This window comes from Falco cherrug, chromosome 1, assembly GCF_023634085.1.
Source record: "Falco cherrug isolate bFalChe1 chromosome 1, bFalChe1.pri, whole genome shotgun sequence".
Lineage (NCBI taxonomy): Eukaryota > Metazoa > Chordata > Aves > Falconiformes > Falconidae > Falco > Falco cherrug.
The window spans coordinates 54,853,099-54,865,746 of NC_073697.1; the positions used below are offsets into that span (position 1 = coordinate 54,853,099).

General features: G+C 38.2%; 1 protein-coding gene across 3 annotated transcripts in view; it reads left to right on the forward strand.

Annotated features, from left to right (window-relative positions):
• The window catches only part of CC2D2A (coiled-coil and C2 domain containing 2A), a 66,258-nt gene that overhangs the window by 50,240 nt on the left and 3,370 nt on the right, over nt 1-12,648 (forward strand). For 2 of the 3 annotated variants that reach the window (XM_055701000.1, XM_055701002.1), the window contains 9 exons: nt 1,219-1,395; nt 3,956-3,976; nt 5,075-5,278; nt 5,771-5,860; nt 6,660-6,773; nt 8,255-8,389; nt 10,575-10,697; nt 11,336-11,394; nt 11,862-12,039. In XM_055701000.1, the coding sequence (XP_055556975.1) occupies nt 1,219-1,395; nt 3,956-3,976; nt 5,075-5,278; nt 5,771-5,860; nt 6,660-6,773; nt 8,255-8,389; nt 10,575-10,697; nt 11,336-11,394; nt 11,862-12,039 (1,101 nt within the window). The remainder of the gene's footprint in view (nt 1-1,218; nt 1,396-3,955; nt 3,977-5,074; nt 5,279-5,770; nt 5,861-6,659; nt 6,774-8,254; nt 8,390-10,574; nt 10,698-11,335; nt 11,395-11,861; nt 12,040-12,648) is intronic. The other variant, XM_055701001.1, reaches the window with a different exon arrangement.

A 12,648-nucleotide genomic window follows, 5' to 3' on the forward strand; every position in this document is an offset into this window, starting at 1 on the left:
CCTATAATCCACCTTTGAGGATTACCAGTACTAACATCAACCTCTGTTCTTCACAATTCTTGTTGGTGTATCAGTCTTTCTGTTGTGGAACCATAGTAGCTCCAGGATTCCTGTCCGATGCACTCTTGGCTCTCTTGGAGGAGGTGCTGAAATTTGTGATTCCCTAAGCACGGTGCAAGTGCCCGCAAGGATCTTCCCGGCATTAGAGATTCTTTTCATTTGAACAGGATTTCTTACTGAATTTGAAAACCCCTGGTCAGTCCAGTGATTATATCAAGGTGCATCTAGCAATTAAATTTCAGTAGCAAATGAAGCATTTCTTCATCCTGTTCTATGCTGCAGCAGGAATTCTGTATTTGGAGTTTTCTCCTCATCAAAACTTAATTTTATTCTTAAACGTTTGATGAGCCAGCCCAGTGAGTCATCTGTTCATCTCTCACATCCACTGAAGATACCCTTCCTGATGGCAGTTACCTGAATTCTGCCCAAATCAGGCAGTTAATCTGCTCACTTTAAGAGAAAAGTTATGTACTTTCACTGTTGAGACTCGTCTGCCTGAGCAAGTCTGGGGCATGCCATCTCTTGCCTGACAACCTTTCAGAAAGACTTGCCTTCCATTTGTCATGGCAGAGGGAGGTGCAACGGGCTGGTGAGTCTATCGGAGCACCCTTCCCTGAGGAAGCTGGCTGAATGGGCCCAGTTCCAGTTGCACCCAAGAAATGTCAGCAGGTTCTGCATGGAAGGGCGTCCATTTGTGAGATGCTGGAGCATCATTCCCACACCACTCGAACGTAGGCAAAAACCTGTTGCTGTGATGCTTCTTTCAGAAGCATAGTCCTGCAACTTTTGCTTTGCCACTTTGTCAATTTTGCCAGTAAATAGGGCCACACGGAGATTGCTGTTTGAAAGGAAAACAGTGGAAGGCTAGCACTCCTTCTTTCTCTAAGAATTAGTGTGTATGATTTCCATTTCATTAAATACTGGTGTCTGTAATATGCAAGAGACTGAAATCCAGTTGTAATTAATACATTTAACAAGATGCCTCATATTTCCCCACAGTTAATCAGTATATATGTCATATTCTCTCATTTTATTGTTTTGTAATTCAGAGTAATAAAGAAATCAAAGGAATGAAATATTTTAATACAAGTAGCAAATGTATTTGAGAAGGAATCTTGCTTTTTTGCTTCTAATAAGGGGTATTTGTATATTTTGTAGATTGATGGTACATTTAAGGTGAATATTCCTCCAGTCCTCCTTGGCTACAGCAAAGAAAAGAACCTGGGAATCGAGAGAGGTTATGATTCTGTGCGAAATCTGAGTGAGGGCTCATATATAACACTGTTCATTACCATTGAACCACAGCTCATTCCTGGAGAGCCAGTCAGAGAGAAGGTAACTAATCAGTAATTCATCATATTCTTGCTTTTTGTTTCCAGTAGTGCAGTCCTTGAGATGCATATAAACAGGTATGCTTAGTGTACCAAAGGACATGAATACAAGTACAGAAGGACATTAATACAAATTCTGAGTGTTTTACTTCATTATTTCTTTTAGCTCAGTTCAATTTAATTGGATGTACCATTAAGTTAGATGGATACTTAATGCATAAGAAGTAACTTTCACCAGGATATCTAGTTCCAGTATAACAGAAAGCAAATTTGCATTCATTATCTGTGAGCATATAATTTTCCCATTTTATTCTGTGAACAATAAAGTATTCATGTAAGTATTGGTGAACAGTGAATAAAAACGAGGTGGCAGGTGCAAACACAGTATTTTCTTGCTTCTATGTTTATACTATTCAAATGCAGCATTTATTATTTATGGTTTCATGCATCCCTCCAGATCTTGAAGATAATTATTTCTAAATAGAATCTCTTTTTTTTTTTTTTTTAGTTAGTTTACATTACCATAAGTGCCTTACACTAACAACAACGTGTAGTTAAAATGCATACACTGCTTGCTATTCTGCATAACATTATGTAGTGATTTTGAGATCCATTCAGCAAAGATGTATGTTTTTCATGCACAAACAGCAGCGGTTCATTCTTTTCCAATTCAGAATAAATATAAAATTGCACGATGTGTTCTAATAACCCTTTTTCCTGTTAAATTATGGACTTGGAAACTACCAAGTCCTATGTTTCTTGCTCTCATGCAATACTGTGGCAATTGTTACTATTCAGTACTGTTGAAAATAAAGAAAATAAATTACATTCATGGATACCTTTAAAAGTGAATTAGTTTGAATTATAAGTTTATTATGAGGACTTGAAACTGTAAATATAAACTTAACAGCCTTGAAGCACCTTTAATAGATGAGACCTTACTCAAGAGTTTCATAGTCTTCATTTTCACATACAGTAGTTAGTTTCTGGGGAAAAGATATACTGAATTTGTAAGGAAACAGATCTCTGTTTATAGAAAGACCTGTCTCCAGTAGTGATTCAAGAGAAAAATCATAGAAAATCAAATAAGGGGTTAGATTATTATAATATATATTAGAATATTAAAATATTATGGACTATATGTTGCAAATGTTGACCTCTTTAAATAATGAACAAAGTTCAGATTTTCTTGCATACATGCAGTTCGATGCTTAGTTATGAAAAGGTTGTGTGTTATATTAATGCTTAGTAAAATGGTGCAGTTTGGTAGCTAAATTTAGAATTTATCTGACCACTTCAGAGGGGAAAATACAGTCTATTTTATTAAAGTCATAGACCTTCCTGATGTAAGTTCTCTTCCGTTTCAACTATGAAGACAGGAGCTAACTGCCCCTTGCCAAAACTCAGACATAAAGAACTGGAAAGAGACTGAGGTACTTTCCATTCTGAAGATGCAGCAAAGAATCAAAGCACAGTAAATCCCAACACAGGAAATTAATCCTGTTGTTAAGTAACAAGAAATACTACATGTCAAAGCTTCTCCTCACAAGGAGCCACACTGAGAAGACAAGGGGCAGTGGGTACAAGTTGCAGCTGGAGAAGTTTTATCTCAATATAAGAAAGAAATATTTTACAGCAAGAGCAATTATTCACTCAAACAATCTCCCCAGGGACATGGTAGAATCCTTGTCACTGGAGGTTTTCAAGATGCTATTGGACAGGGTGCTAGATAATCTCATCTAGGCTCCCTTTCCCACAAAAGGCTGGACCTTTCGAGCTCCTTTCTGACCTGGGCTGTTCTGTAATTCCATGAAAGCTAAACCATACCACAAAATATGCATTGGCACTGAAGCATGTTCAAAGTAAAACCAGGAATAAGGAAAATCTTGCTGAGGTAAGAAAACTGTTGGCACAGAAGACCTTTTCTCTAAAATCTGAAGAACAATGGAAAAAACAGTTGTGATGAATAAATCAACAGGAACTTTGCCAGATTTTTGTTCACTCTGAATTAGAGATTTTTCTAATCCTATGAAAATTTTACTTAGCAGCAGATGATTTATTTACCTTGGATAGTAAGCCAAACCAAATTATTTCTTCAGCAAACATTGGATTATTTGAAAATCGTGTACATTTCTTTCAAAGCAATATAGATAGAAAACAATAAAATATAATTTCATGTTAGAGGAAACTAAGTAAAGCAGGACCAAATTCATTAAGAGACTGTTCTATCTTAGGTAATCGGTATATAAAAACACTACTAAAGTGACATGTGCTTAACTGTGACACTCACCGTGACTGAAAAAGTTATAATTCTGTGCTGCAACTCCCCAAATGCAACAGATATACTACTTACAGAAAGTGTTTGGCATAAAATGACAAAAATTAACTAAACATTTTGCTGTCCTTTGTTGCTATTACTAGCCATTCCTGCTGCAGTTGTTTGAAATATTCTTGTACTGGTTTAGGATGCTAAGCTTAGTTTTAGTTTAATTTTATGATACTTTTTTTGTTTGCTTACCTATTTTTCCTCTCTTTCCTGCTGTCCCTCCTGAATCTCTATATAGATGAATGAAATGCTTAAGAAGGTACAATATTAATAAATTAAATCGAGAGATATGTTGTTCCCTGTTTAAGATTTAGCTTGGTTTTGTGCTATTCAGCAATCTTTTTGCACTTTGCAGTACTTGACTCTGACATAGTAGCTGTTTATTTGTCAGCAATGCTTGCAGTGAATTACTACATTTAAATTTACAAAATGCTAGAGGCTGTACATTTCAGCTGTTAATTACGGTTGAGAAGAATCACCAATGTCTGCCTTCTCTGCTAGACTTTGAGGTCTAGCTACAGGGCAGTGCCGAGCTGTTCCACCTCTGGTTAGTTTGAGAAGAGGGTAAAAAAAAAATGACAAAAAGTGGTGTATTTTGAACAAAAATATTGTGAAGGATGAGCTTTTATTCTCAGCATCACCAGAATATACACAAGGGATTCTAAGGAGATTAAAAAAAACTCTTTTGACTGATCCCAATACCTTTAAGAGATGACATCTTAAGTGACATATGAGTAAATAATTGTCATTGTTATATAATTAATATGTGATTTTTGAGGCCCAGACTTCCTTTTGGAAAATCTCATCTAAAAACATGAGAATTTTCTGACAACTGAATTATAAGGATCCGTCTAAAAATTACTTGGAACTTCTCTTCAAATATGTTGGCATTGTGCAAGGTTGTTGCAGTTGTTCATATAAGAATTACTAAATTGTTATTTATGTAAGAATTACTGGGATTTTGTGAATAACCTCAATTGTGGCTTTGGAGTGCTATGTGAATAGCACACAGGACTGGTACCTAACCATAATTGTCTACCTTTGAATTAATATGTGGTGTTACACACGCATCCCTGCAGTTTCACTTGGCCATAACTTTTACTATGTTTTCAGTGCTTTAATAAAGACAGCTTGTAGGTACAGGTGATTATGTGCATTCATAAGTAAATGCAAATTGCTTGGTTTTCCATTACCTTGACCTTTCTTACGTGTCTGAGAGCTGAAGTATCTATTCCAAGGCAAGTTCAAAGTGCTATTAGGAAAGAATTTTACACTGAAATAAGGCCAAATACAGTAAAGACTTAAGCCCAAACTATAAATAAACTTATTTTTGTATAAATTCTACTGTCTTTTGAAGTTTGATACCCAAGAAGATGAGAAATTGCTCCAGGCAGCAGAAAAGTATGAAGCTGAATGTACATCAATGTTTCCAAGCCGCCAATGCTTAACAACAGTGATTGACCTCAGTGGGAAGACAGTTTTTATTACCAGATATATCAAACCTCTGAATCCACCACAGGAGCTTCTTGATGCTGTCCCAAATAGTTCTCAAACAGCAGCAGTAAGTACTTTAGAAAAGATAGTGAAGTTTCTGGGATATCGATTTCAGAACGTGTGTTTGCACGTGCATGTGCCCATGCATATGCATGTAGGCACATACCATTTTTATGTGTCTGCTGTATGGCTATGCTTTTTGTAAAGGAAAAAACTGGAGATACAAAATAAAGCAGTAATGACTTACATGTGATACACACTAATTCTATCCGTAATGATGCTGGAAAAGGGTATCTGCCCTCTCTGGAAAAAAATAGGTATATTAATGAGTATTGTCCTTTAAAAAAAGAGTTACACCAAACCTCAATGGGAGTAAATCATCAGTCTTTGCTGCAAGTTCTAAAATGAGCTAGGTGCTACACTAATGAGGTTAGTCAGTGTTTTGTCACTGATACCTGTGGAAACAGCAACATGTTTCACATCTGGTATAATACTACTACTCTTAGATTTGTCTGTCATGAAACAAAGGAGAGACTTGCTCTGTTTTGTTTTCTTGCAGGAATTGGTGGCTCGATACGTTGCTTTGATTCCTTTTTTGCCAGACAGTGTGTCATTTGCTGGAATTTGTGATTTATGGAGTACGTCAGACGTAAGTAATGCATTAAACAGAAGTTCTTTATCCTCTTGAATATGATGTAACATCCTAGCAGCCCCTGCTTTCAGGGAGAGATTGTACTAAATGAGCTCCTGAGGTCCCTTCAGACCTAAATTATCCTGTGATTCTATTATTGTGAGGACTGTGTTTCTTTATGAGCCATTTATTTCAAAGAATGAGGACCAAAGCTTGAGAAAAGTTGTTAATCCTGATCTTTGATAGCTTGCAGATTATTCACCCTAAGAATGCTTAGGGTTTTAAGCTTTTCCTGTTGTTTTTCAGTTATAAAACAATCTAAAATGGCTAGTCATGCACAAGTGAAAGGATGCTAACTGATGGAGACTTTAAAACTAGACTTAAAATGTATCATTGTAGTTCCAAGAAACTACAGAAAAAAACATTGCATGTAATGTCAGCAAAAATAATGGGATATTTAGCTTTCTCCATCACATAGAAATAAATCCTGTCATCTATAGAGTAACAGCAGACATTAAGTTAATCACAGTTTTTTACCATCTCAGAACTTTTCTGCAAAATTCAGAATAACTCAAAAGACAAAGACCCTGGTTCCTGTGGTAAAGTCTCAGATCTGCATCATGTATCTTCACAGCATTCACTCTTCATCCTGCATGTTGAAGCATTGCCTGATAAACAAAAAAGATCAGTTGCAAAGATCTGAGAGGACTCTTGCTTCAGAAGTGTTAAGGAACATTATTAAATGTTGTCAGTTGAAAACACAGTTGATAACTGCATAGAAAGACTTTTTTCTTTTTTTTTTTTTAACCTTAATTAGCAATTTCTTTATCTTCTGGCGGGAGATGAAGAAGAACATGCTGTGCTCTTGTGTAATTATTTTCTTGGTATGGGGAAAAAAGCCTGGCTTATCATTGGAAATGCTATTCCTGAGGTAAGAGGATTTCTTCATTTGGTCTGTATATTAACTTTTATTCTGTGAAGTCTTTGGTTCCCAGCAGTGGGGTAGAATTTTTTCTTGCTGGCACGTATTTCCAGGAAGTTATCTTCACATTGGTTCTGCTGGAACTGATTCTTTTCAGAGAGAAGGAAAAAAAAAAATAAATTGAAAGTATATCTTAGTGTGAGTGTCATCTGTTTTTTTTCCTGGAGCCATGTTTTTACAGTTAATCTGGTTGTAGCTGTCATCCTCATAGTATACTACCAAGCATCTGTAAACCTGGACTGGACTTGAGCTTGTATACATGGTGTATCCAGGTAATGGAGACAGTCCATTCACAGTGTCGCAGTTGTGGATACACAGACTGTGACAGCGTTTGGGTGGGATTGGGTAAAGGTTGAGAGGTGGCAGGAGAGGATTCTTACTCTCTCCAGCTGATGGCAAAGGTGCAGCTGGAGCAATGACAGATTTGTTCAGGCTCGACAAGGCAATCTTCATCTGCCTCCTGTGACGCAGGCAGGCTATGCAGTTTGCTTTCCCTTGGACTGCTATGTACCCGGTCATTGCTGTGAGCCTGCTGTGGCAGCAATCCGTCTTAGACTGGCTAAGAACTAAAACATTTCGATGTTTTGCCTCTTTGGAGATGCATTTGTTGTCAGGGAAGCACTTAGATTTCCAAGTAACTGGTACCGCTTTTTTCAAAGAGATGGCAAGGCTGTTTATAATGCAAATTTCCACCATTAGTATCTCAAATGAAACACATGTGAAAGTTTTGCTGAACAGAATTTTGGTAAAAATCTGGTCCAAACTAGTCTCTTCAGCACATTCTGAGGTACCACAGTGGCAGGAACAGGTACTCAGGTAGATTCCTTCCACTCAAAAATCAGATGGAGATTGTAGTACTTCAAGCATTCAGTTTATGCATGCTGTCAGAAGGGGGATTATTCCAGGTATTTCAAGGTACCTGGAAAATGTAGGAGGTAACGGGAAAATAGGTGACCGATTTAGGGATTCCTGTTAGAGAATATAAAGAGAGAGCTGGGAAGTTCCTTATGAGGGAAGGCTGATGGATGGATGAGGCACAAATTGCGCTGCCTAGGCAGCAGTCCTTCAACCCACAGGTTGCCCGTGGATAAGAGCTGTGGCAGTAGCCAAGCAGGACATGCTGATACTGAAGTGGCATACATTAAACATGCCTGTATGCGGAATTCTGTATCAGTTTGCAGCTGAACCACCTCGACTTTCAGGAATGGCTGGGGGCTGTGTCATTGCCATGTAAGACACAGAGAGCACATTATTGTGTGTTAGTTGGTTGAATTGTAATGAACCTGTAAATTCTTCCAGTCAGTTTGCCCCAAAAAGTACTATTCATCTCACTAGTAAAAATGTTACATTCCAAACAATGCAAAGCATACTGTCTTTGTAGCCAGTTCTAAACCATCTTTCTCATACTTTTTTTTTTTATTTCTTCCTAGGGACCAACTGCATATGTATTAACTTTGGAACAAAGCCAATATGTAATCTGGAATCCCAGTACTGGATGTTTTTATGGGCAGTATGATACTTTCTGCCCCTTACAAAATGTGTACTGTCTGATCAGCTGTGATAATGTAAGTGTACCTAGTCTTGTCGCAGTTCTATACACTAAGAGCTGGTAACTTGGTATTTTTCTTTACCTTATACATGATTCGTTCATTAATGTAACTATGTTTAGGCTGTCATGTTAGTGATTTTATTTAATCTTAAGTAGGCTCTTCAGCTACTTTAAATACTTAAATTAAGAAAGATTTCTTTTTTAAGCAGCATTTAGGTGGATCATGATTCTCATTTGTAATAGTTTTCATTACTGGGTTCTACTTACCTATTTTCCAACTTGGATAGCCTAAGTTTATCACTGTTTAGCTGAGGCATAGTAATTCAGCAAAGCTAATAGTTACATTTAATCTGCAAACTGAAAAATGAAGCACACTGGAAGTGGTCACTTGAGTTGCATACATAACGGAAGGCACAGCCCTGAATGGTTCAGTGTGCAGAACACAGAGCTGGCACTACAAGGCACAAAAACCGCATTGATTTTCTGCCTGGTGTTAAGTCCTCCTATTTATCTGCGATAAAATACAAGTAATACTAGTGCACGTTCACGCGATATTATTCATTGTGCGGCTGGAAACCCTCTGTGAGACAGCACGGGGGGAGAGGAGAGAAGGTGTTGTAAGAGCTGCACAGCTCTGGGCAAGTGAATCAAAAGCCACAGAACTGGGCACAGCTGCAGCAGAAACCCTGGGCAGGTTCCTGACTTGGCTGGAAGCAAACCCTCACAGCTTCTGGGGCCCTGACAGCAAGGCAGAGACGTGGGAAAGATCGAAGGCGAGTTTAAAACCAGAGTGAAAAGAAAGAGAACCCTAGGTTTTATTTGAATGAACTGGAAGTTAAGTTTAGACATTTATGCCTCAGGGTTTTTTTGAAACACTATAAGGAAACAGTGAGTCAGGCTTGCATTTTGTACTGAAACACAGCAAACGTTATTTTCTGTGTTGAAAACATACCTGGAAAAGTAATTTGAAGTGTCATACATTGTAAGTTTTGGGTTTCGGTCTTCTGGCGTTTTATTCTAAACACAAATCCTGACTTTGGATGAGAATTTAATATTCTAAAGTATATTTATTTTTAAAGTGTCAGTTCTGTCATTGAAAGCATTCTGGGAAACGGTTGAGTTGGTTTGGGTGGGTGGTTTTGGTGGGGGTTTTTTTGTAGTACTAAACTTACAGTTAAGAAAAACATAATCTAATGGCTGGAAGAAGCAACTAAAGACTTCTGCACTGACAAGCTTATCAGCTAACCTAGAACTACAGAGCTCAACCATGTCTTTCAAGGCAACACATTCCAGTCTAGATGTGACTCTGAGCAGGTGTGCTGCTAGCAGAGTGATAGCACTTCATTCATATCCAACCCCGGAAAAAACAGCTATGTTGTGTCACATAGGCTGTACGCAGAACGATCAGTTACAAAAGGTCACTATTAATTGGTACATTTTTCAGCCTTAGCAGTAGTTATTTAAAGGTTGTTTTGAACAAGAAGCCTACAATGCTTGCATGCTTCAGACTAAGATCAAACACAAACCAAACTGAACGTCTGTAAAGAAGGGGCATGCAAGAAATAGGTTCCTCTTGATGATAAAACACATGGAGGAGCCATGTGTATTTGCAATAGCTGCTTATATTCTGCATTGTAAGACTGAAATAGCAGCGGTGCTGGAGGTGCAGCAGGCCACCAGGTATCACAGCTGCACAGCGCTGGGCTGGTAGAAGAATTTTGCCAGAATTCAGAAAATACTTGTGTAGCAACCCAGAGGGGTGTAAGTGCAGCTCCGGACAGCTGAAGAAACTCTAGAGTATATGGTAACCCAACACTGTGCAATGATGAAGCGATGGTAAAGGCAGAAAGTTCCTGAAATCATAAAAACTGCCATGGTGCACAGTAGATGAGGCACTGAGAAGGAGATACAGGAGAACAAGATTCAGCTGGAAGAGTTGCCAACTGCAGACGGTACTTCTGTTCATACCCTGGTCTCCACCCGTACTCAGAAGCACAAGGCCAGCAGCATCCCTTTTGATGCAAGAATGCAGAAGTTGCACATCAGCTGTGACTATACAAGATTGCCTTGTTCCACATCAACTCATACTGGTAGTTGCCACAGGTCAAGATTATATAGTATTGTACTGCCGTGGAAGTGGAATGTGTTCCATAGCTGAGATTATATATGCCGATGGTTAAAACATACTTGCTTTCTTGTAGATTTGGTTTAATATGCAAGAGTATGATGCCCCAGTACGGATAAATTTTGACATCAGCAGAACAAAACACTGGAAGTCTTTCTTTTCAAGAAGCTTGCCATACCCTGGTCTCCACAGTGTTCAGGTACTAATGGATCCATTACTAAGTCATTTTGAGAGGTTGAGATATCACAGACTTAGTATAAAGAAGCAGAGACTTAAGTTCTTTGGACGTCTGTGGTAAAAAATATTTATGTAATAGCATTGGATTTAAAAAAATTTTCCCAGGTATTCCTTAAAAAAAAAACCAAAAAAAACCCCAAATACTTTGCAGTATTCATTTTTATACAGATTGAATGCACAGCTGTTGTCCTCTCACTATTCATGTAAGAGTAAGACCTCAGGACAACAGTGAAGTAAATAGGACAAATCTTTAACACAAGCATACCTAAAGTAGTAGCTTGGTACTATAAAGGAAATGCCAACTTTTATCTTACAGCCAGAAAGGCGTTATTTCAAGCTGTATGCACATTCTTAGTAAACAAACAGTAATTTTTCTAGTTCATCACAGCTATAAGCAGTTGAAGTTTACCAGGGAAAAAAACCCAAACCACAGCACGATACACAAACATCTAGTTAATGTTTTATCATGTCTCTACTAAATCTGTTATTTTAGCATAATTGTGAACTCATGCAAGTACCATCATGCAAGTACGTAACTTTAGTTATGTTGTACAGCTAGAAAAGATTGCACATTTTAATATTTGTTTTATTTGTTGCAAGCCTGAAGAATTGGTTTATCAGCATTCAGACAAGGCTGCTGCAGTGGAACTACAAGCCAGGTAATTCTATCTCCAGAACAAATGCTGTCAGTACTGATCACTCGAGGTATGAATATGCTCCATCCTAAGAACCTGCTCTGAATGCTAGGAATTGGGGGACAGCCTAAAAAAAACCCCCAAAAAATCAGGAGCTGTAGTTCATAGGACTTTCTTTAATTCTCTGTAATAAAAGACTGCCAGATAGAACGAACTGATCAATCATTGCTTTACCATTTCTTAATAAGCAAAATGCTGGAGAGGGATGAGAGGAGAGGGTGTAACCTGAGATTGGTTGTAAGCCCCTGGCCTCTCATTCTGCTGCTGACCATGCAGGCACCATATAGCTATGTCAGCATTGCTTTTTGGTAGCGGTAAATTAACTGAGGTCATTTCTGTGCCCCCATAATCTATACTAAGTGCATTAATGGAGATCAGTTCAGATGCCCAGTTAAATACTAGGACTGTAATAATCAGTCTCTTTATTGCAGAATTGAAAAAATATTAAAAGAGAAGATTATGGAATGGAGACCAAGGCACCTAACTCGTTGGAACAGATACTGCACCTCTACCTTACGTAACTTTTTGCCGCTGCTGGAACAAAACCAAGGCAAAAATGTAGAAGACGACCATCAGGCAGAGCTCCAAAAGCAGCTAGGAGATTACAGGGTACAGTTGTGAACATGTATGTCTTGTGCATAGAACTAGGATTCTAATCTAAATCCCTAGGATTTAGTATCACAGCTCTGTGATACAGAAGAGCATCCTAGGCTACTTATTTCCTCTACTACCAAAAAAACACAAGAGTTTTTATACCAAAGATAAACCAATGTAACATTTACAAAGTGAAGGAGTGAGAATATATTTTATTTCATTTGTAGATGTTGAAGATAAAAACTTTGGTGAACATAAAGCTAAGAATGTGAAGATAAACTGGCTGCACTGGTCTTGCAGTATTGCTGTAACACAACAGTCACTACTTCCAACGCACAGAAGTGCAGTCTCCTAGCACTGGCTGCTTACAGGTTGATTGGTGCATTAGCTCTCAGGGCTGGTCAGCAAGAACCTGGCACTCATGCCAAGTAGTGCTACACAGTCTACTTACAGGTGTAAGAGCCCACACTTCAGTTCTCTGCTCTCTGCTCCACTCCATTTAAAAGACAGATTACTTACTTAAGTGTTCCCTGCAGCCACCAGTGTACTCCTCTGTTCTTCCTCCAGGCTATTCTGCTCTTCTGGTAAAACACACAAGGTGGCAATACTGTACACAACTATAGC